The following is a 26,035-nucleotide window of genomic DNA, read 5'->3' on the forward strand; positions in this document are numbered from 1 at the left end:
AAGATTAAAATATATTATTCTTTTAAAAATATTATAAACATTAATATTGTAATAATAATTTATATTTTACATTATATTTGTTCTTTAGCGTATGTTGTACAAAATATTTATATCACAAATATAATTAAAGTACTAATGATCGACTAGTTTATTAAAAAATATTTAAGTAAATAGCACCTTCTTAAATAAAATTATATAGATATATTATTATTAGTTTATTTAGTTTTCAAATTAAAAAATATCGTATTTATTAATCCTAAAAAATTAAAATTAAACTTGTCAATCACTTGTAAGTGTTGTTTTATACTGTACAGTTACTATCCTTAAAGGCCAAACTTAAAAAACCTTCTCTTAATACTACAAAATATTTCTGTCAATTTATAACTTGCACATTCTTTATTTATTCATTCTTTCTCAGTTCATCATTATCATCAATACTTTTTCTCTCCTTTTCGTATGCCTGCAAACAAACGCATGGGAATGAATTAAATTTCAATATGACGTTATTTTATAGAACTACTACTTACTTCCTTTGCAATTTTCATAAGATGTTCAGCCATTGCTTTCCCAGTTTGTTCTATCATTTTGACAAAGTGACCGTTATTCTTTTGCAATAGTACATAGGGATGATCGTATTCTTCAGCTTCTCCATTATTCATTACTAATACCTTATCACTGTCCATGATTGTATTTAATCTGTGAGCTATTGTCAAGACCGTACAGTCTTTAAACTGTAAATAAAAGTATAAATCAAATTTTCCAAATGTAGATTACATATTCAATTTATATCTATTAAAGGGATGGGAACAATTATTTAAATATTGTATCTATATAATTATGAGAATAAAGTCTTATACATAAACTTTAACATACAAAACTTTTCATTAGTTTTAATAAAAGAAAAACTTTTACTTTATTATTTAAACTTTTTGGTTGGATAATTTTAATTAATTATTTAAACGTGCAATATCTAATAAATTACTTTTAGTTTATAAAATAACTCACGAGAAAGTACAAAAAGAAATTTCACCCATCTTATGTGACGTGTGAAAATGTAAATGATTTTCAATTAATAAAGATATTCCTAGAACACTGATCGATTATAAATCTCTTTTTATAATACAATTTCTATTGAATCATATCATTGTTCAGAATTACAATTGGAATACATTAAATTAAATAATTTTCACTACTTAGTTAACACAAATTTTTAATTAAAAAACGTTTATGCAACATTGCCTTTCTATATTTTCTTAATAAGATTGCAATTAATTTCTTATTAAGCATTAATTATAATAATAGTCAATCTTGAATTGAATATCATTGCTTTATTATAAATATAAATATTTTATTGTAAATATCGTGTTATTAAACTAATGCATATTAGTCAGAGAACATAATTAATAATTATGTTTCATATTTTATATTACATAAGAATATTAAAATAAATAAATTTCAAAATTATTACGTAAAGTACTACATAGAACCAGAAAAATATGCTAAATGTACTAGAAAAAACTATTGTCGACTATTTGAATATATTGAAGAAAATAAGAAATTCTTTAATATGAAAAATTTTAAATACAGCTTTACAAACAATACTATTCTATTTCTAAAAAAAAATGTTCATAACTTACGTTAATTCTAATAGTTTTTTGTATCAGAGCGTCGGTGAGATGATCGACATTGGCCGTCGCCTCATCCAATACCAAAACCTTATTCTTTTTTACGATGGCACGAGCCAGACAAAGGAGCTGCCGTTGACCGGCACTAAAATTTTTTCCACTTTGATCAACCAACTGATCTAGAGAAGTAAATGCCTTGTGCAATTCAACGTCTTGCAAAGCCGACCAAATAATAGCATCATCAAACTCATGAAACGGATCGAGATTTTCTCTGATAGATCCGGAGAATAGCATTGGCTCTTGCGGAATTATGGAGATCTTACTACGCAAATCATTCAGGCCAATTCTTGTCGTGTCCACGCCATCGATGTAGAGACCACCGTCGATGGGAACTAATCGGAAAAGTGCGGATGTCAGGGATGATTTTCCGGCCCCCGTTCGTCCAACTATACCAACCTTAGAAAATTTTATAACATTATTTGGCAATATTAATGCATATTGATAATCGTTAAACATAAATTAAATTCCAATCCACGTTACATCCGTATAGATTTGAGAAACGCTTTAATTATTGCTTGCAATTCAAGTGAAATGTACGTTTTTATTTATTTATTTACTTCGTTTTTATACTTCGTTTTAATTTAATTATATAGAAATATTAATCATAGATCATATATTAAAAATATAATTATATAAAGTCGAAATATTGAATAAAAATGATTGATGTTGAAATAAATAGAGATAGATTTTTCTTTTTTTTTTTTAAATTATCGAAATATCTGGCATGCATTTTATAATCTAAGCGTTCGACTTAAATCGTAATATTCGCCTATTATACGTAATAATACACGATAAATTATTCGAATCGTAATTGTCGTATCCTGTTTGAGTTTTAATAATAGCAATTAATAATTCATGATTAATAACCATTACATAGACAAACTGCCAACCAAGGCTTTATTAAAAATTATATATCCTTTATTGTCATCGATATTTAACATCAGCTTTTCAAATAGCATAACCATGTTAATTAATATTTTGGCAATTACTTGAACAACAATCAACTGACCCAATTAAACATCCGTCCTTACTTAATAATCGTACCTTCATTCCTGATTTCACATTAAAACACAGATTTTTTAAAACAGGTTCAGACGTGTCGGCATTACTATACTTGAGATACAGATGTTCAAATTGGATTTCTCCTTTATCTGGCCAAGTCTTAGGCGGCTCTTTACCAAGCTCAGTTTGGAAAGGACCCTCTTGCTCTAACTTAGTAAATTGATACAATCGCTCAAAGCTAATTATCTGCGTCATTATTTCAGCAACCATTTTCATGCCGTGTTGTAGTATGCCACATAAAGCTAAAACTTGAGTAATAGCAAGGCCAACATTTTCACCAGAAATGCTTTTGCTATCGAATATGATAAAACTATAATTAACAACAGCTGAAAAGCATACGGTCACCAAGTCAATCCACAATCCGAAGGCCGTCATGGATGCTAAAACCAAGGAAAAGGCTGCCGTATGAACATCCTGTTGATTATCGAACTCTTTACAAACCAATGACTCGGCTTGGCACGAGCGAATTGTCAAGAGTCCAGATATAGAGGAATTAGCGTGAGATAATACTGGACTTTTAGCTAAAAGCAAGAAATCTTTAAGCAAACGAATCCTTCATAAATAATCAACATTATCGTTAACATTTACAATTTATTACTTGGCATGAAAATTTCAAATGACAAAATTAGCTAATGGAATATAAAAAGAAATAATCCCAATATTAATATCGAGTTTATTTTTAGTATTTTCAATTTTCATTAATTATTGATCGGGTGTCCCGTGGAAAGGATTACATTTTTATTGTTAATTTTTGAAAACATAAACACACCATTGCCTTCCAATCTCTTTAAATTTTGAGCAGTTGAAATATATAAATTCTTTATCGTCCAGTGAAGTAATAACATTATACACATCGGAAAAACCATCCACCAGTTAATAATAAGTACTTGGACAATTACACCAATCAAAACAGAGGCTATTTGCATGCATTCGACTAATGCAAATGAAAAAAGTTCATCGACGGCTCCAAGATCTTTGGAAAAACGATTAAGAATTCGACCTACGAAAGGAATGTAAAATTACTTTTATCGAATTATGTGGTAAATAATTAAAATTAAAATATTTTATATCTGTACATCATACCAGAGGGATTTAAGTCGAAAAATTTTATCGGCGTTTTTAAAATTCGATCGATCATTTGATTATGAATATTACTACTTGTATTATTACAGATTTTGTATAACAATAAATTCCTTCCAGTTAACATAATCGCACTACCAAATACTAGAAATCCATATATAAAAAGAGCCATGTGTTTATCAAAATATCCTGTCCTTTCTGTATTTGTCATTGGTGATAAGTTTGTGCGATTAATCACAGAATCTAATATTCCTGCCTCGGTTGAAGGTTTTGTAATGTTTTTGTTATATTCGGTTAATAATGTATCATATTTATCATGTTCCATCCTGATCCTATGAAATTAATCAAAATTTTTTTTATTATATTAATTATGTTCCATAAATAAATTATGATAATATTATTTAAAATCTAAAATATTTCCATTAGAATAGCTTGATATAATATAAATTTAAAATTAAAATTAAAATTAAACGTTATATTTTATTCAACGATTTTTTTTTTTTTTTTTTTTTTTTTTTTTTTTTTTTTTGTTTGCTTTTCTAATATTAATAGAGGATACCTAATATAATATCCTTAAAATGTGTTTTAGATATAAATAAACTAAGTTTACATCAGCAATTATTGCTGAAAATATAATATTTAATTGATTAAATTTAATAATGCAAAATTTATTTTATTGTATATCCTTTATCTTACCAATATGCAACCCAATAATCACTACTACTACTAAGTAGCTGAGCCGTTATAATGATAATGACTAATAGAAACAATAAGCTGTAAGAGCCACTTATTCGGAAATACTTCCAATAAAGAGATTTTGCAACGATCCCTTTTGCTACAAGTTCTTCGGTTTCCTTCGGCTCTTCCTGATTTTCATTGTCAGTTGAAGTAGGAATATCTAGTAAATCCTCGGTAACGCTTATATTGGCTGGGTCCTTCGCTAATGGTTTTTCGATCAATTCATTTTCATCCATGTTCTCGAAATATTCATTGCACTTTTGGAAATCTTCAAACTGCCCTTCAAATTGAATATGCCCCTATAGAAATATTGTGAGTCATAAGCGTACATTGTAAAAATAGTTGTTGAATTTCTATTAAAATTGTTATTTATATAATTATATAAAATCTAAAGACAAAAAAAAAAGAAATTATTTAGCAATTTTGTGGGTAAAAGTAACTATTATAATATATTCTACAATACGATTATTTGATATCATTGGTCATTAATACATCGATACGTAAGAAATAAAGTAATGTCTCACGCAAAAATTTCATTAAATATCATGATGAACAATATAACAGAAACTAATGTTAATACAACATTGAGTAATGTATTAGCTCTTAAATACCTTTACAAGATAAATAATTTTATCTGCATCTTTTAAAAATTGAATTTGGTGAGTCACTAATATACGAGTCTTATCTTTTAAATATCCATTTATGCAATTTTGGAAAAGGCGTTTACCAACACGCGTATCAACTGCTGATAAAGGATCATCCAAAATGTATATATCAGCATCTCTATATACGGCTCTGAAATGTAATATTTAATTTATTATACGAATATTTCTGCCAGTATTATTATTATTATTTAAGCACAGCTTCAATAATTAATAATATGGAAATTATAGATATAAAACTAAATTTCTAATCATATTGGCTAATAATATTACAAAATTCTATAATAAAAACAAACAACCGATTCTCTTTTAAATAAATTTATAAAAAAAAAAAACTAATCTTTCTATATATTAGAATTTTCAGTAGGTCAAAGTTATGTATATAAATGTTGATGTGTATTTGTTAATTTTTATATCAATCGAAGAGAAACAAAAATCGTAACAAAAATAAATAGAAATAAACAAAAATTTTTAATTGATCCCAAAAAATAATTAAAATACTCCATATTTTATATTATTTTGTTTAAATTATTACTTATACTTACAGTTAAATTTCAATTGATCAAGTAAATGAGATTTACAAATATCTATCTATTTCCAAAAATTATAAACATATTTACAAAAATCATAATTATGTCAAAATGACTATAATTTGAAATATTTCAATATTGTGTTGTGAAGCAGAAACGATTAAAATTCCAATATAATAATAAAGAAATTATAATGAATTTAATAGTTTCATTACAGTTTCAATACAGTTTCATTATAATCAATTTTATAGTTTCATATTAATAAGAAATTAAATTAAATTAATTTCAATTTATTTCTATAAGTACATAGCAAATAAATATCTACTTTACTCTAAATACAGCAGTACAAAAGTTAATATAAATAAGTATTAATATTTTATGAAAATCCAAATATTGTTAATACATAATAATATTAATTATTATAAAAAAAAAAAAAAAATGTATAAAGTAAGTAATATGTAGTATTACTTGACCTTAATCGTTGGTACATATACATTTCAATACCTTAAATGATAACTGTGTTAATTAATATTAGCTATAAGCTTTTCATTAATAAGTAAATCTTTGATAACGTTAATTATAATTATTATAAATTTTATTATTGAAAATATTTCTACGATATTGCGTTTCACAATGAAATATAATGCAATATGATGTAACGCACTACTACATTATGAACATATAATAAAAAAAATGATGAACGCATGAAATGAATTGAATGAACCTTTTCATTATAAAATTATTATTATTACGTCATTGTGTTATTATTTTATAAATATAAAGCAAAATATCGTATTATAACGAAAATAAAATTCAATTATTAATAGAATTTTGCAATCATTATATCACATGCAATAATAAAGCAGTGAACAAGAAACAGTATTTTTTTTTTATTAAGTTTGAATTATATTTTTTACGCGCGTACACCTTTAATTTTTGTGTTAAGTTTATACTATAAAAAAACGTAAACGCAACTATATAATTAAATGCTATATAGTTCAATGAAGTTAATTATATTCTGCTAAAATGGAAGAAAAATTTCATTCTCCCAATGACCTCTCAATTATTCATTATGCATCCAGTTTAGTCATTTATACTTACTATGCCAATTGAATATATTAAATTTGTAAACTATCTACAACGAGAATAACTAAGTAAAAAAGAAAAGTGATTCACCTAGCTAAATTAACCCTGGCACATTGGCCGCCACTTAGGGATGCGCCTCTTTCACCAACGAGAGTTCGATCTCCATGTGGCAATTGTTGAAAATCAGGGATTAAACAGCACGCGGTCGTTACACGATTGTATTTCTCCTCGTCATAGGCCTCACCGAAAATGATATTATTTCTAATGGATGCAGTGAAAAGCCAAGGCTCTTGACTAGCATATGAAAATTTCCCGTGCATGGAAATGCGACCAGTGCTTGGTCGGAACTCGCCAAGTAGTAGTTTCAGGAAGGAACTCTAAAGCAGATGAAAAAATAAAAAATATTTTCAGTATAGTGGGTAAGCCAACTGAAGATTTAGTATAATATACGATATATTCTATTTACGACATTACGATTTATCTTATTTATGCCAAAATAAGAAAAAGATTCTTTGTCAGTCGGCTTGATTATATATAATGATATTTTTCTTTTATTATTTTCTTTTTTAAATTATATTAAGAATGTTTGATTAATAACGCTTTTAATTAATATTATGTTGCAAACAAACAGAAGTTTTCAGTCTTAATTTACGAGTTTCATTGTTAAGAATAATTTCTTAACTTTAATTTAAAGTACGTTCCATAAACATGACTGAAAAATTAAAACAACCTTTTCAACAACAAAAGAATACAAATATTTTGCTTTTGATACTGTACCTTTCCCGCACCAACATTTCCCACTATTACACATAAATCGTGATTTTTTATAGTAACATTAATATCATTTAAAACATTAACAGTCGACTCTTCGGTCCAAGATGCTTGTACTTTTTCTATAAAAATTGTTCTCTCCTTGTCATTCTGATCATCAAGTTTATTCTCATTCTTAATTTCCTCAAAAAGTAAAAAGTTCTGTAAAAATGAAAATATTTTTATACAATTTTTATACCCTGACCATTAATATATAGACATTACTATCGGCGTTTCATTAATTTACACTCATTATGCGTTTATCCCGATACTTAATCGATTGATGCGCATATCATTGTCATTTAAATATGATATCGGAAACATAAAATGTATAGTTTTATTTATCTTACTTAATTTTTTATACAATTTTTATTCAAATTTCTAGTGATTTTATACATTGTTAAACAATTTTATTACCTATGATTTTAATAATGAATATAAATTATATAATTTGTTTATCTGTAAATTTTTCGGAATATAGTTTATTTTTTTTTTTTTTTTTTAATTTCACATTATTAATTTTACTATAATTCAAATGATTTTCCAATCTTGTAAACAAATTTATGTAAAATTTATCTCGAGATGAATACATACTAATAGAGTGCAAACTAATAGAGTTTGCAACTGTTTCTATTACAAAATTATTAAAAGTTTTAAAAAAATTTCATAGCTTCTATTAGAGATATAAATAATAATATAGAAGATAATTAAGCTAAAGAAAAACATAAAAATTTCAATTTAATACTTATATTTAATACTCTATAAATTAACATTTTTATCTTATAAATTACATTATTTATACTTTTTTAAAATATTTAAAGCACAATTTTAATATACCCACGGAGTATTTATATAGTAATTTAATTAATGATCATAATTTACCTGGATCCTATTGATTGATACTCTCGCTTCAGCGTAAAAATGCAAACCTCGAGGAAATAAAGTTGCCATGGATAATTGAATTATAGAATAGTATTGGGCTATCGTGAAAACTTTATCAGCTGATATAATGTTATTCTCTAGGACGTAAACTAGAATTGTAACAAATAATGCTGTTCGTTGAGTATAAACATAAAATGCCCAGCACGTGCCCTTCAAATAATTTACAACTCCAATAACATCGATTTCATAGCTTGAAACAAATAAAAATATTTAATATGCGTTTAATGGAATTTTAATTTAAAAAAAAAAGAAGAAAAAAAAAAAAAAAATTAGTGGAAACTAATTTAAACAAATTTCAATATAATATATTCATTTGATGAATAATGATAAGTGAAATTTAGTTAAATATTTGAAATTTTATGTAAACAGTAAGTACATTGTCAGTTTTAATCTGATCATATTATAATATTACAAACTCAAATTAATACTTTTGTAAAACTAAAAAATTATATTTATCGTAGAAATATGCTTATATAAATAGATATCAAATCATTCCAAATATGATAAAGTAACGAATGAAAAATTTTGCTAACTCTGAAAAAAATATGATAAATAATTTATAAAATTTCCACAACAAATCTTCATAATGTATATGAAATACTGATTTGCCACAAGTATCTCCATATTTTTCAGCAAATTATTTATTAAACATTAACAATTTACTTTAGTAATAATTACCGATACAATCATCGTTTTTATCAAGTTTTATGATTAATAAATAAATTTATATTGCCGTGTACTGCAATAATCTATTATACACAGATAAGATAATTTAATCCAATTTTATTTTTTATTACCAGCTAATATCATTGAAATAAAAAAATAAAGAATATTTTGAATACCTTCTTGCTGTATATATAAATTTTCGAAAAACTGGCTCCCAAGTGTACATCTTGATTACACGAATTCCATTTATTATTTCGTTCATCAACAATATTCTTTGATCGGTCCTCATTGAAACTTTTTTACGGAAGCCATGTATCAATTTACCAAAGTATACTGAAAATTACTTTTATTGATTATTTAAGTCAGTTTTAATATAATTTACAATAAATGTTATTATTTTAAATACAATAGTTTTAGTTAAAACAATAAGTAAGTATTAAATTACCATTAATAATAAGTAAATAAATTCTAAATAAATTTTCATTCTTTACGAAATATTTTTAATTGCATTTTTGTATTAAAAATAACAGTATATCTATCTCAACATTTTTAATTAGTATCTTGTAAAATTAAGAAGAACTTCAAAAGAAAAAAAAAGAAAAAAATTCATGTAGAACGAAATGATATTGCTTTTGCTCAACTGGTGTTGTTTATAATACCTTTTGAGATATTTGTATTCATTAGCTTTAAACGTTTTGAATTAATTTTAGTGATTTATAATGTATAAGTAATTTATAAGACTTTAAAAAATTAAAAATCATTTTTAAAGAAAGTTTACTATAATTAAAATTTTAATTTAAGATACAACATATCTGAAATCTTGAATAAATCTCGAATCAATGAATATTTCTGAGGTGAAAAATTAAAATATTCCAAAGCTACTTGTGGGAACTCTAGATAAAGAAATTAATTTCACCAAATTTTATGATAATAACAATTATAGGAAAGAAATTCATAAGAAACAAAGCTATAGATATTCATAATTATAAAATCGAAAACACATTTTAAAAAAGTGTAAATCTTGCTGAATTAAAATGTTCTTGCAGTTAAAGTGTAATTTAGAAATCTCCAAATATAGAAAATAAAAATAGATCATATTGTTATTATTATCAATATAAATATGACAATAAACTTTTAGAATATTCTTCCTTACAATGTATGAAGGTGAAGTTGACTAAACTGAGTTAATTTATTGTTTCTGGTCAATGTCTCTTAGGACAAAGAGTCATAATTGTAATACAAACATAAATTAGAACATTATGTGTAAATTATAATGATTCGGAAAGAGATAATTATTCTTTCTTTAATATAATACAAATTATTCTTAATTAACCATCGTAATAAGTTAAGATAATAATTGAAATGGAGAGTAGTTCGTAAAATGATTCTAATCAGACTTATAAATAAGTTGATCTATGAAAATTGATAAAAAATCTGAATGAAAAAAAAAAGTTACCTTAAAGGTGAAAAAAACAAAGAAATGACATTTTATAATCTTCTATCCTTATAAATAGTAATCTATCATAACGATCATATGTATTGCGAACAATTAAATTATAAATTCGAATATCAATTATGATATTGCGTCTTCAAATACGTTGGCGATGAATAAATGATAATAAATTGATAACCAAGTAGATATAATAAGTAATATTGATTGTTATTAAACAATAATAAAAATTTACTCTTAAAAATAGTTTTGAAAGATATAGAGTGTGAAAACTGAGAATACCTAAGTTATAATCTTTAATTTTTATTTAAATGCAATCTAATTTAACGGCAATCGTGAAAATAACATCAGTATTAATATTCAAATATAAACATAAATTAATGTAAATTTAATGTAAACTTAATATAAAAATTATTATTAATATTACAAGTATTATATTTTGGTTTAATTTTATTTATGTATGTTTTTTTCTTCTTCTTATTTGCTTATTATAATTGAATTAAAATTGAAATTATATTCTCTTCAAAGTAATTTTACAAATGATTGACTAATATATCGAATGACGCGTTAGGTTTTTATGTGTAAACAATAATTTGTAAGCACATGGAAAATGTTCAATCATCATTCTACGTCTCAATTCGTGATAAATATTATTGGTTTATAATAATATAATACTTTAATTCTCACCAATCATTGTCCATTGTTACCCAGGTTTTTTTTTTTTTTTTTTTTTTTTTTTTAGTCAATAATAACTATATTATGATTCTTGGGAATTCAAGGATGTTTTGACATATAACACAACAGTATAATTGACAAAACAATATGAATTCCTTATTGTAGATTATAAGGAATCTAATTACCTTATTAAGAACATAATGAAATGTATAAATAATATTTTCAAATATAATTATAATTATTCGAAAATTTAAGTGAAAACTATTTTTAAATTTATCGTTATATTCTAACAATTTTAAATAATAAGTATGAGTAAGGTAAAGTTATGGAATTAAAGAATTTTTATAATACATTTATATTTGAAACTAGCATGAAACGTCAAATATTTCAATTAAATTATTCTTAAACTCAACAAAAACATTATTTTAAACATAAAAACAACATGTTCTATACAAATAAAATCATGGTATACGAACATGTTCGTACAAAAAAAAAAAAAAAAAAAAACCGTCGTTATACACGTATATAAAAATTTATGGTGTTGAATTTTTTCCGTAACTTTTAATTTTTAATTATTCCTATAAATTTCGTAATTATTGCTAACTTTATTGAATATATAAAATTTGCGCTAAGATCTTAGAAATAAGAGAAATTTTTCAACATATGTTGTCTGCTAATTCCTTTTTGGTATAAGAAAGGATTAGCAATTTCTCGTATTTTATCCTTCATTTGTAATGAATTGATCCGATCGAAAAATGAAGTTGATGTTACATACAAGATTATTAGCTAAACTTATGAATTATATATTTAATGATTCTTCGTACGATATATGTTTCATTATTGAATATGTAATAAAGTTAATTAATCCTATTGAAGGTCTGAATTGTGTAAAGATTATGTTTTAAAAGAAAGTGATAAGTATACTTTGAACAGGAACAGTTTGCAGCGTTATAAACAGAACTCCAGCCAATGCCGCAATGCCCACACTCCTCCATATAAGATAGGCGATTAGAATTCCTTGCAATGGTGTGACCCAAATGTAATGAAGAAATAAAAAAACATTGTCGAGCCTCAAAACGTCATTCGATAGCAAGTTTATTGCGAGTCCGCTGGAAGCCCGATTTGCTGATATGCAAGATAACCTCATAATCTATAGATATTAAGCATGTAGTTTAAAAGCATAATAACAATAATCATTAATGAAATTTCGAAAATTATATTAATTAATTCTTTTAATAATTTCTATTATTGGAAATAGAGTTATCAAAGAAAAAATCTTTTCTTTGATATTCGATTATCAATTTTTTTTTTTTTTTTTTTTTTTTTTTTTTTTATAATAATAATTGAATAATTCGATTGTTTTAATTATAATTTATTTATTTATTTTTCAAAGTCAATTTCTTATATAGTTCAAAAAATTAATCGTAATAATCACATTACACCTACTTAATTTTATAGATATTTAAAAATGAAAAAAAAAAAAAAACAAAATTTCATTTCCATTTTACGAAGAAGGCAAGAAGTATGCCTTACAAATAGAGCATTAAACCAAAATAAATATATCTAAAAATTATAAATATGCAATTTATATGAAAATACTCTCATAAAATTACGTATTCTTAATAGACGGAAGTAGTTAAATGATTCGAAGAGGAAAAAAAAAAATATTACAAAATCTAAATAATACCAACATACTTTTCTGTAGATTAGAGACGAACACGCGATTCGCAGTTGCATGCCAAGTTCTCGCGCTTGGTAATTTGTATGGCAAAATATCATAGACTCCAAAAAAGTCATAAGTACAACTCCAGAAGCATAAATAAAAGCATCAATTGTACTTGATGTAGAATTTGAATTATAATGTTCTATTAAAAAACCTAAAGCCAGAGGTTGCAGAGTTCTAAGTATAAGGGAAAATATTTACGATGAAAATAATGAAATGATCTTTTAAAAGATTATAGAAAATATCAAAATATTGTTAATTTTAGCTTACTTACTTTACAATAATTGTCAAAATAAAAATTATTATTCCAATCTTCATAAATGTATATCGAAATGTCTTTTGAATAGCTTTTTGAAAGTTCGGTTTTCTTTTACTTCTAAGCGCTTCATCCAATTCATTTTTCCAATTTCTACAACACAACACAACTTTGAATTAATATAAATAATACCACTACATTTTTTTTAATTTTATAATATTTTAATTTTTTTTTTTTTTTTTTTTTTTTTATAATATTATATAAATAAGTTTATCAAATGGACGATAATTTTGCAGAATTAAATTTATTAATAAAATATAACAAGCACAATTTCGAAAAAATACATGACAGACTCTTGAATAATGAATGTTGATTCATCAAATTATATCAATTAAAGTCAATGAAAAAATTAAAATATTCGAAAACAAATAGAAAATTAATAAAATTAAATTAATCTCTTAAGTATATATATATATATATATATATATATATATATATATATATATATATATAAATTGTCTTTTGGCGAAAAAAATTTATTGAAAAATCTTTTCACGAACAAGAAAATTTTATATAAAAATTGACCACATATATTATTATACTCAATTCCCCAATACCTGATAACTCTTGTACAGACTACAATGATTAATAATTGATAAATAATTTTAACATGATCTCTTTAACACCAAACATTCCTTTGTATATTATGAAATTAATATGTATAAATCATTTACATTTTAATTCTTTATATTTATATTTATTAAAACAAAATAGTATATAATTTATATTCCTACATATTCATATGTATGTAGAAATGTTAATAATTTACAATTAATATTTATTTATTATATATAAGTAGAAGTAATAAAATAACCTTTCTAACTTATTACTAAGATTTTCACTTCTCTCATTTGGCAAAACATTGTATATGTCTTTTGGTTCGAGATCATTTCTTCTGCCATACCAAAATATTGGAATAAGCCATCTATAAAAAATAAAATAAGACATATTCTAAGAAGATTTTTATGAATAAAATTTTGTTTTTTGTTTTTATATAATTATACTATATAATACTTTATGTTCTGAGATATTAAATATTAAATATAAATGTCTAAGAGTTCATTTCTCTTGTATTCACATTTATTTCAAAATTATTACTAAGATCTATTATAAGTATATTATAAGTTATTATTATGAGTTTTACATATTAGTAAATGTACTATATTTCTATAATTCCAAAACATTTTGAAACAATTAGAACTACATAACCGTCTAAGATATCGTTAAGAGAATATTTTCCCAAAATTTGATTCGTATAAAATTTGGTATGCTTGTAATTACGATACATACTACATAAAATATTAATAAAACTAATTAACGATCTTTGCATTAAAAATTAAGCTTACAAATATATAATACAATATTTAAAACTTACCCAAAAAACCATTTACTAACAAAATTAGTCTTAAGTCTGGGATTCGGATTATCATACTTTTTACTACTGTCCATGCCTAATGTTGAAAATTAATTTCTCAATAAACAAATTCGAATTCCATAATCATAATCCTAGAATTCATTTAAATAGATATTAATAATATAAGCAGAAAACATAAAGAAAATTGTCCATATATTTACAAATTATATAACAAGCAATATATATTTTATTACATTGAAAATAATATGAATAATATAGAAAAATTAAATTTCAAATATAAGTGCTAATAACAGATATTCCATAAAGAATATTATCGAAATTTGTTCGAATCCTTGCAAAGAGATAAATAATTAATAAAATTTATCCAATTAATCAAGACGGTAAACCAAAATAATAAATTACGAAGAAGCAGTGCACAAATAAAAAAAACGCAAAGTATTAATACAATTTATATAAATTAAATTATTACAGAATAGTGCACGAGTTAAATAAAATTTATTATTATCATTACAAATTTTGATTAAAAATTACAAATTATAGAAAAAGTTAAGTATAATCGAAGAAAAAAAGAGAAAAGAAATCAAAAATAAATATTCCAATAATCATTTATTTTCAAAAATTCACCATAATAATTATTTGGCATTATAAATAATAGAAACGATGCGATATTCTATATTGAATTTTTTTTTAATTAATAAAAGAATGAATACAAACAATTACCCATATGTTATCAATTTTGTCATATTGCTAAATGATATATATATCTAGTTATGCAAAGACAATAAATAACTTAATATTGGTATTAACTATTATTATATTATAAAAATATCAATTTTTTATATTTATAGCGAAAAAATGGAACTACTGTAATTTATATTTTCTTTGCCATTAATCGCATCTTCTTCAATTTATTGACAATGATATAACCAATTGTATTAATACTATTCGATAAAATATTAATTCTAAAAAAAAAAAAACACTAAAAATAATGTAAATAATAATGTAAATGATTAAAATGAATAATTAGAGAAATTTTCTTTTATTACGAAATAATTTGATATAAAATGTGCCTTACTAAACAATATATGAGCATTACAAATGATTAAGTGAATTCTTTGCAAACATTTAACTTAAAATATATTATATTTTATTTATCAAATTATACATGCATATCAGTATTATCAATTTCATTAGTAATGTCATAGTTTTTTAAATAATTCGGAACAAATTGGATATAAAAATTCTTTCTAAAAGACAATGAATGGTATTTTTTATCGAGACATAAATGTCAAACTTTTCGTTATGACTTTTAACAATTAATGTAAATATTCTATTTATAACTATAAGTGTAATTGATTAAAAAATTTAATCAATATAACTTTAAACAATGATACATAGTCGTAAAATAATACATAGTTATAATTTAATTGGTTATATTTTACAAAAAAAGTTAGCTATTTAAATAATCATATTAATAATTAATAATTCTTCAATAATTATTGGACACTAAAACTTATTTAAAAATTATTTACATAATTATTTACATGTATGCATGCTAGAAGCTTTACTTTAATCTAATGTAGAGACTATGTACCGATATTGATAAGTATAATTAATTTTGTTGTGTTAATTGTTATTATATTATAATGACACCGTTTTAAAGATACTTTCTAAAAATACCTTAAATTGCAGTCAAAATATTTAAAAAATTTAACAATATAATGCCTAATATAAAGAATAATCAGTTAATTTATATTATATTATAAATTTATTATTACTCTCATTTAACTTGAGTAAATTTTTATGTTTTTGCTAATTTACTTAATTAAAGTTGTCGACGTAAAGGAAAACAAAATTCACGATTGCCCTAATTTTAAGAGAAAAAAAAACAATATTTAAATTCTAATTTAATAAATACATAGCACATTTATACAAAGTCTTAAAATTATTTGACAGTATTGTAAATATTATAGTTACGGATAAATAATAGCCACAAACATTATGTTAATAAAGCAGAGATAAAAGTTTCTTGCGCTTTATAGCTATATATTGTTATTAAAATATTATATAAATTAAACATAATTAAGTTAAATTAAGAATAAATTTTGAAAGACTAAAAGATCTTGGAAAATTAAAAAAAAAAAAACATCATCAACCATTAATCTGCAATTAATAATAGATTTAATAATAGATAATATCTAGACTAAATAATAGATCGAAATATCATTATAAAAATAATTGATTAGACAGAAAAAATATTACAGAAATTAAATACAGAATAAAAGAATATATTACTAAGATATAAGTAAAATATAATATCCACAGGGAAATAAAAAAAAATAGATAAATATAAAAACATATATTTTCTTTTAAAATTTTCTTATTCTATACAAATGACAATTTCCAATAAGATTTAATTGCTTAAAAAATGATCAATTTTATAAGCCTCTTATTGAAATAAAAGCACAAATTCCTTTTTAATTTAAAAATATAATATAATTTAGCTCATTATAAAGCCAAATATATGCTTAATCTCAAACTATAAACATTCAAATGCGGTTGACTTACTTAAGTTTTATTATACAAATGAGACTCATTGTAATTAATGTACAAAAAAATAAATTTTAATGCTAAATAGGAAAATTTAATAATATATATTAAAAATCAAAATAATCAACTCATTATCTTAACTTATTACCTTAAAAAGCGAGGTCTTATTATAAACGAATAAATGTCGATTATTTCTTTATTATTACTTAAATGAATTACAATCTGTAAATTATTGAGTTTTAGTGAAACCTATTTATTATTCATTATATAAATAAAGAAATTATCTGATTTTTTTTTTATTTGAAAATAAGCGAGATAAAACTGGAATTCACGTAAAGATAAATAAATAAAAATTCACGCGTTGCAGTTAATTGTAACTAGCTGAATGAATCTGTAAATTATTACAAAAAAGTTGATAGGATAGCTGTTTCTGTTATGGTAATACGAATACGTGTATTTAAAATTCATTTTCTATTAATTTATTTTTTTTATTTTAAAATATTTTATTGTTTTTACAATTTCTAACGTACGTAAAGGAATTTTTGCAAAAAATTTATGCAAAAAATCTTTGATAGAATGGTGATTAAAAAACACGTTCATTAAATTTATATTCTATAGCATCAAGAATAACTTAAGATTAATTTATTAATGTCTTTGAATTTTTTAAATAATTCAATTTAGTATGCTGTAATAATTTTAATATATATTTTTTTTAATTTAAAAATATAACAAGAAATTAAATATTTAACTATTTTTAATGTTATATAATTAAACTACAAAACTTGAATCTTAAAATTAGCATACATAAAATTTTTTAAATTTGTATTCAATTACTACGCATTTATGCATGTTTAAAGAACAGCTTATGCAAAGTAGTAATGAACTTATTACTGATAATAATGAGTTATTTTATTAGCCAACGTAATAAAATATTTTTCAAAGTTCACAGTATACATATTTGTAATGCGTTCCATACTTATATGAATTAGATATTTTCAATTTGCATAGTTACTTTTTATGCCTAAATATATTTTAAAATGTAAGCTAAATTATATGAATATTTATAAAGATTCGAATGTCAATAAGTATTTTGCAAACTAATTTCTATCTTTAATAGAACAGATTTTGTTTTATGTTACCCGTATACCTGAGCCTCGAAACTAAGGATGATAACTCTGAAACTATTTTTAATTTGAATTCTTCATAATGTATGTAATAATAGATGACTTCATAATAACCTCATAAAGAACTAATATCCACTAATAGAATTAATTAATTCGCGATACAACAAAATATAATATTATTCTTAAGTATTTTTAAAGTAATTAATTCGAAAGTTTAATAAAATCTATGTAAAATAATGATTTAATAAAATGTATGAAATAAATGGACGTAAAATCAAATTAATATCAAAATATTATTTTAATATGCAATAAAACACACTTTACAACCCCCTAAATTTTATAATCTAATTAATTTGCTTGTTTATTTATATTATTAACAAAAAGCTCATACACGAAATATAATTTGATTAAATTATTCGGTATTTAATTCTATAGAATAAAATTTATCAAAAAAAACTTTTTTTTTCTAATGGATATATAATACACAATATTTTTATAACTTATTTATTTAATTATCTATTGTTCACTATCGAAAAACAGAGAAAAATACATTTAATTATTTTATTTATTTAATTATACATTTAAATGTTATTTCGACTAGAATTTGTAAAAAAAAAAAAAAAAAAAAAAAAAAAAAAAAAATCATTGCTTATTTAGAAATAAATTAAACTTGCGATAAATTAAAATGTATCGAATAAGCACAAAATTGAAATCTTTCGATATTTAAAAATATAAAAAATCTCTTCATAGTTATATAATTACAGTAATCGTTCATTATGGTTCTAATGTTCATGTGTATGCGACTCAATTATTTATAAGAAACGATGGAATAGAAAAACTTCAAAATAGAAAATAATCTAAATACATGTATTTTACTAGTTTATGACATTATATAATAAAACGTTTGTTTATTCATATATTTTTTATATATTTCTATCCGTTTTTTCATATTTTTTTTTTTTTTTTTTTTTATATTTTATACGTTTATATGTAAATTTATTTTAAAATATAAATCGAAAATTTATCCGTCTATGTTTATATATTATTTTACCATAAAGAAAACTTCGATTTTATAAAATAAAGTAGAATTTTCATTCGTTACGTATATATCATAAAGCATTGACGTCTCTGTGCTTATGTCAATATTCATATTTATAATCTTGTCAATATCAAATACTTTGGTAAATCCGTGAATAATAGACAAATGTATTAATAAAAATAACAACAATAACCATAACAATAACAATAACAATAACAATAACAATAACAATAACAATAATAATAATAATAGCTCTGATATATTACTATCATTTTTTATTTATATTTATGCGAGCATCCATTTCAGAATCAAGATATTTAATAAAATGTAAAAACGTGGTCAATTATTTTCGTGTACATGCTAATTTTAATGTACCGAGCGTGCTGAGAATAGCGAATGGTCGAAAAAGTATTTCGAAAGTTGCTGACCTGTTGGAATTTCACCATCTATTATACATTGTATATAAATAATTTCTTCTCTTTCTTACCCATTGGGGTTGATTTTTTCAAAACGAGGCGAACGTTTTACAGATTATTGTTGCACGGACTGGTCATTAGGATTTTAAATAAAGCGAAATTCATAATTCTAACTCGTTCTGATACCATAAAATTTCATTTGATCAACGATGAAACATCATTTAGCGCAAATAAGTAAACACAGGCTCGATATATAAAAGATTTAAGAAATCCTACGTTAATTAATGTTCGATGCGACTCGACAATCTCCCATCATATGCACAACAAAATTTCAATAAAAGAGCGTACAGAACTTACACAAAATAAATGGTTAATAACGTATTTGTATTGCAGCTGCTCCAATTGAGCAATCGACCGAAGCCTTTATCAACTATGCCCTTCAACAAGCTCTGCTCGTTGATAAATTGCCGATCAAAGCCTTAGCTGCAAGCCCAACCGTACATAATATCTCGAAACCAGCAGCTGCACGACCAAACTCCTCCTTACGTGAACTTTAACATATTAAACCACGATTTAGGAGCTGCAGCAACGACGACACTCGGCCAAGTATACATTCTCACGATTCGCTTTCAAACTCGCGACTGAGCGACTCGTTCGCGCCAGCGTTGCCAAAGATATCGAACAAGGCTGCAAACGCATGTGAGTACGCGTTCGAAGCCCGTTATATCACACAAGAAGCGGTAAAACGAAGACGTTATATCGTAGGAGGGGCGATAGAGTGAGTGAGCGAGTGAGAGAGAGAGAGAGAGAGAGAGAGAGAGAGAGGGACGGAGGCAAACTCACGTGTTCCCTTTTATTGAAGTGCTTCGTGTGCATTTATATACACACGCATTTCTCAGCTGCGAGTCGCGTGAACTTTGCACGAGGTTCGTTTGACCATTCGTACGCAACTTAATTGTTGGAAAGCGGAGTCTGATTCATCGATCATACTGTTTATTGATTCTAACTAGTGATAAGGGCGTATTGAGTGTTTGATTTTGAAGGTAGAACATTGAGAATCTCTCGCTATATTATTATTATTATTATTATTATTATTATTATTATTATTATTATTATTATTATTATTATTATTTTGTGTGTGTGCGCGCGCGCGCGTACGAGAACATATATCAAAATTGATTAATGTTTTTGTGAATACGAAAATGTAAATAAAAATATATACTACTTGTACAGTGTCTGAAAAATTATTGTTTATTTATTTTTCCTAAGCCGTATATAGGACTTTTAATGACAAATTTATTAAAATTTAAATATACAATTTTTTCTAATACATTCTTATATATATATATATATAAAGGTTCCACCATTTATGGTAGAATACATTATTTTATAATTGAGGTCAGGTAGATTGTACATTCACGATAAACGTTCGACAAGTTAATTTTATAGCTAATAAATTTTATACTTCATAACAGAAATTAATAATTTAATAATAATAATTATTATTATAATATAATAATAATTTTGGTAACTACAATAGTGAAATATGAAATAATTATAGAAGTGTAAAAAACTTATTAACATTAGTTTCATTAATCAATTTATATATTTTTTATTTACACGACGAAAAAACTATTACACAAATGTACATTTCCAATTTCTACCATTTTCAATAAATAACATTTTAAAAAATCTAAAAATAATTTTATAGAAAAAACAACCTTGAAACATAACATTTAACTAATCTTAATAAGCATTCGAGTAGATAATACTGAAAACAACATATCCAAACGGATTCTAAATACTATAGTTAACATTGCATGTTGAAGTTTTTCAATCAATTAATTACATGAATGTAATATTATTTTATGAATATATATATTTTAATTCAATATATATACAAATTTTTTAAAATACTGCAAAAGCAGCATATCAACATAATATGAACTACTTTTTAAATAATTATCTAAAGCGAATAAACTATCTCATAATATTATGTTTCTCAATGATAATCCAATTGAATGTCAAGGATTGAAATTTTAAGGGATTTTATATTTAATTTAATAGTGACTCTGTCACTATTTTTATAAAAAAAACATAATATTCAAATTAACTATTATTACCTATGAAATTTTTTTCATAATCTGCCGTGAAATTCAATCTAATTATGTACTCTTTAATTTCAAAAACTTATTTTCACAATCCAATTAGATTATTTGAAATATAATTACGCTATTTATTCTATTGAGCTAATTTTAAAGTGTAGAGATTTTGAAAAAAAAATTAAAAAAAATACTATCAATATGTATTACTAAATGAAATGATATATTTAACTGATCAATAGAATATCAACTTAATTCATCTTTTTGTTTTACCAAATCGGTCACGGACGAGAATCAAATCTTCGATTACTCACATAATTTATATAATATATAAATTTAGAAAGTACATAAAGAAAATATGTATTGAAAAATAAAAAATCAATTATTATGAGTAATTATTAAATACAGACAATACGGAATGTTCTTCGCGTACATAAAATAAAATAATGTTATGTCATATTTTTTTCTTATTCTGTATGAAAATATTAAAAACTTTAAAATATGGTATACAACTATTTTTCATATTTATCTTTAGTTTGATCATTTTTATATAATTTAATATAATTCAATTTAATTCAATTTAATATAATTTTTTTCAGTAAAATTGTTTTCATTTAATAGCACAAATTTCATAAAAATATCGCATTCCGATAGAATTAAAATTGTAAATACAAAATTAAATAAACTATTTCATATATTACGTATTTTTATACATATGATTAATCATTCACAAACATTTATAATATAATTAAGTAAAATTTTATTGAGTTGAAGTCGAGTTATATAATCAAGTTTTCTTTTCCTCATTCGTAATAAATTTAATTGTCAATTTTTTCTTTTAATTCAATGTTTTTCAAATATTTTACATTTTACATTCAAGTACTAATCATATATTTTAAAAATAATGTATTTTTTTAATTCAAATCTGAACATTTAATGAGCCCGTAATAAATATTTAATCATTGAATTGTGCAAAGTTTTAAAGTATTGGAAGATATCTACCATTTTATAAAATAAATTAACTTTCTATAGAATAAAATATAAAATCATAAAATTGTTTATATATTTCGGAAAATATATCAAAATAAATTTTTTAAATTTATGGAATTCTTGATATTACTCCATAATATACAAATCTATATATCTATATATACATATATATAGATATATATATATATATATATATATATATATATATTCTATCTCTTAATAACACAGATTGATTTATTTAAATTTAAATTGGCTTAATACAGAAAGATATATTTAAATAAAAATATGTTGTCAATAATAATGAACTTATGATAAAATATTTTTTCTAATAAAGTGTTCGTTCTCGTTTCAAAATTATATCATATTGATTATAATATCTTTACTATATTATATTATAATAATAATTTAAAAATAATTTAATCTATTTAAGCATTATAAGACTCGACGAAATTTTCATCATATATGAGTTATTACTCTGATATCAGTCTTGATTTACAGTAATACATTGCTCGTCATGCTTAATATAAATAACCACTACAATTTGTTTTTATTTATTTTATTTTCTTCCAATTGATTGCAATGACGTTATAATTAACTTTAATTGATTTCATCGACATTGAATGTTCTTTTTTTTCTTTTTTCTTTTTTCCTTTTTCTTTTTTCTTTTTTCTTTTTTCTTTTTTCTTTTTTCTTTTTTTATTTTGTTGTTGTTGTTGCGAACTCTTATATATTTATATTTCTTCAAATATTACTTTCTGTTTTAAATAAAAGATTTTTATTAATGAATCGTAATGTATTTTTAAAATAGATATAAATTTAAACTATGTAATTAATTGTTATAATTATTCGATAGAATTAATCATTAAAAATAGAATATAAATTAATTGAAAAGTATAAGAAGAAAATCAACAACATAAAAAATATATTAAATAATATAAATTATAGTAAAATAATAATAAAATGTATTAAGAAAAATTCAACAAAAAATTTCTGAAATATATCAAAATAATTGTTTATAATTGAAAACATAAAAACAAAACCAAATTAATTGACCATCGACGTAGGATATAAAACGAAATAATTAAAATATTGTTTGAAATATTGATAACAATAGTATACATACTATTATAATAAATTAATTAACAAGTCGATTATTATACACAAAACAAAATATATCTATACGTTTTTATCGTATGTCATTAAGAAATGAAAGCATATTCTATCCAAAATATTTATAAAACGAATGTAAAGTTCAACTGTACGAATATTTGATATTGACAATGATATTCATCTTTGTAGATTAACATCGAAAAATAGATAATTCCGAAAAAAATAGGACTGACTTAAATGAAAATCTTATATGCACTCACGTAAATGTTATCAAAAGATAGAAACTTTGAAAATATTTACAGATTTATAGAAATTGATGTTCAAGTTTTGAAACAATGTCGATTTATTATTATAAAAATATTAAACCATAGATAGACAATGTATTAAATTTTACCATTGCGACTCTTCCTTGTGTATATATATATATAGATGATTAATATATTTATAATAAATTTATAATAAATATAATTATTTAAGTCGTTACATGCTTAAAATTGATTAATGTACAAATAAAAAATTTAATAAAAACTAATTTACGTTTGAAGTACTTTCATTCTATTCTATTCTAATACAAAATAGAATGCTTATATTTAGTTAATTTTCTAATAATTACCATTTTACAGTTAACTAGAAAATATTAAAAAATATAAATCAGTTACACACAATTGATATTATAAATTACCATGGATATTAATGCTACATCATTCATCGATACCAATTATTTATTGAAATGAAAATTCAAAAAATTGAATTCAAATGAAAACTATAATTCAATACTTTTATCTCATTAAAAAAAAATTGATACGTAAAATCAATGAAGTACATTAACGAGAATTGCCTACAAAAGTCTTATTAAAAATTATATATTACTATTTCTTAAAACACATAATAAACAAATTAAATAAAGATATTAGTTAAAATCTTTGATAAATTGTAACGAAAAATATGTTACCTATGGAAACTACAATTATAATTTAAAAAAAATATTTCTAGTTACCATAAATTATTAGAATAATTATTATAAATTTCACGAATTTTTTAAAAATTTTAAGATTGATAACTTAGAGCACAAAGCAGAAATCTCCATGTTCGCTCGATAGATATTCTATTTAAAAATTTTATGAAAGCAATATGAAGTCATAATAATATGATTTATTGTCTAATCTTGAATTTTTTTAATATATATGTTTACACGTACCGTTTTTTTTTTATGTCTGATAAATTAATGCGATGTAAATATGTTCATAGATTTGCTGGGTCATCTTTTTTTTTTTTTTTTTTTTTGTTTCACTTTATTTACGCAACCGTGTTGTACCGAAAATTTTTACTGATATGGCAGTCATTTCTGCCGGTCTTCTTTTTACGAACTTGTAAAATTTTATGATACCTCTTTCCGCCAAACTTTGATTCTAAATTATTTTTTCTCACAGTTATTAATTAGAAAGAATAAATGTAAAATAAATAAGGAAGCAAAAATAAAAAAAAAACACGTTAAATTTTGCTATTTCACGCTCAAATATTACTATATGAATGAATGAACATGTATATTAATATAAATATACTTGACACAATATTCAATAATATGGAGAAATTTTTAAAATAAAAAATAATAACATAATTTACTGTAAGAAAACATAGATAGGCATTAATTACAAATTTAACTCAATAGTAATAGAAATTTGAATAAAAGTTGAAATATACAAGAATCCCTACCTATGAATATTAATAAGATATGTACAAAAAAATATTTTAACTTTATAATAATTTAATTGCAAATATCTTTAAAAAATAAAAAAATTTATAAGACTAAGATTGTCGAGTGAAATATAAATTAAGTTTGAATTATTAAAAGATAGAAGAAAATTATTCAAATTTTAGATCATCGATAATCTATTTTCATTAAT

The 26,035-nt window shown here is 22.9% G+C and overlaps 1 protein-coding gene across 1 annotated transcript; it reads right to left on the reverse strand.

Moving 5' to 3' along the window:
- Positions 1-301: 301 nt before the first annotated feature.
- On the reverse strand, positions 302-20,595 carry LOC105368379 (multidrug resistance-associated protein 4-like). The gene is made up of 19 exons (XM_011507387.1): positions 20,287-20,595; positions 14,801-14,931; positions 14,240-14,350; positions 13,384-13,518; positions 13,082-13,286; positions 12,311-12,536; positions 9,438-9,594; positions 8,536-8,785; positions 7,621-7,815; positions 6,934-7,220; positions 5,177-5,360; positions 4,524-4,864; positions 3,831-4,159; positions 3,517-3,747; positions 2,730-3,268; positions 1,638-2,081; positions 528-731; positions 430-460; positions 302-357 (listed from the first exon to the last, which is right to left on the reverse strand). The coding sequence occupies exons 2-19, from the start codon at positions 14,872-14,874 to the stop codon at positions 302-304; spliced, it is 3,999 nt and encodes a 1,332-aa protein (XP_011505689.1). The 5' UTR covers positions 14,875-14,931; positions 20,287-20,595.
- Positions 20,596-26,035: the final 5,440 nt, after the last annotated feature.

The sequence above is a fragment of the Ceratosolen solmsi genome, unplaced genomic scaffold, assembly GCF_000503995.2.
Source record: "Ceratosolen solmsi marchali unplaced genomic scaffold, CerSol_1.0 scaffold6, whole genome shotgun sequence".
Lineage (NCBI taxonomy): Eukaryota > Metazoa > Arthropoda > Insecta > Hymenoptera > Agaonidae > Ceratosolen > Ceratosolen solmsi.

Coding starts and splice junctions, on each gene's coding strand:
- LOC105368379 (XM_011507387.1), bottom strand. CDS start 14,874: ATGGACAGTAGTAAAAAGTATGATAATCCGAATCCCAGACTTAAGACT. Junction 7,221..7,620: donor GAAATGTTGGTGCGGGAAAG/GTACAGTATCAA, acceptor CATCTGCTTTAG/AGTTCCTTCCTGAAACTACT. Junction 2,082..2,729: donor ATGTGAAATCAGGAATGAAG/GTACGATTATTA, acceptor AAATTTTCTAAG/GTTGGTATAGTTGGACGAAC.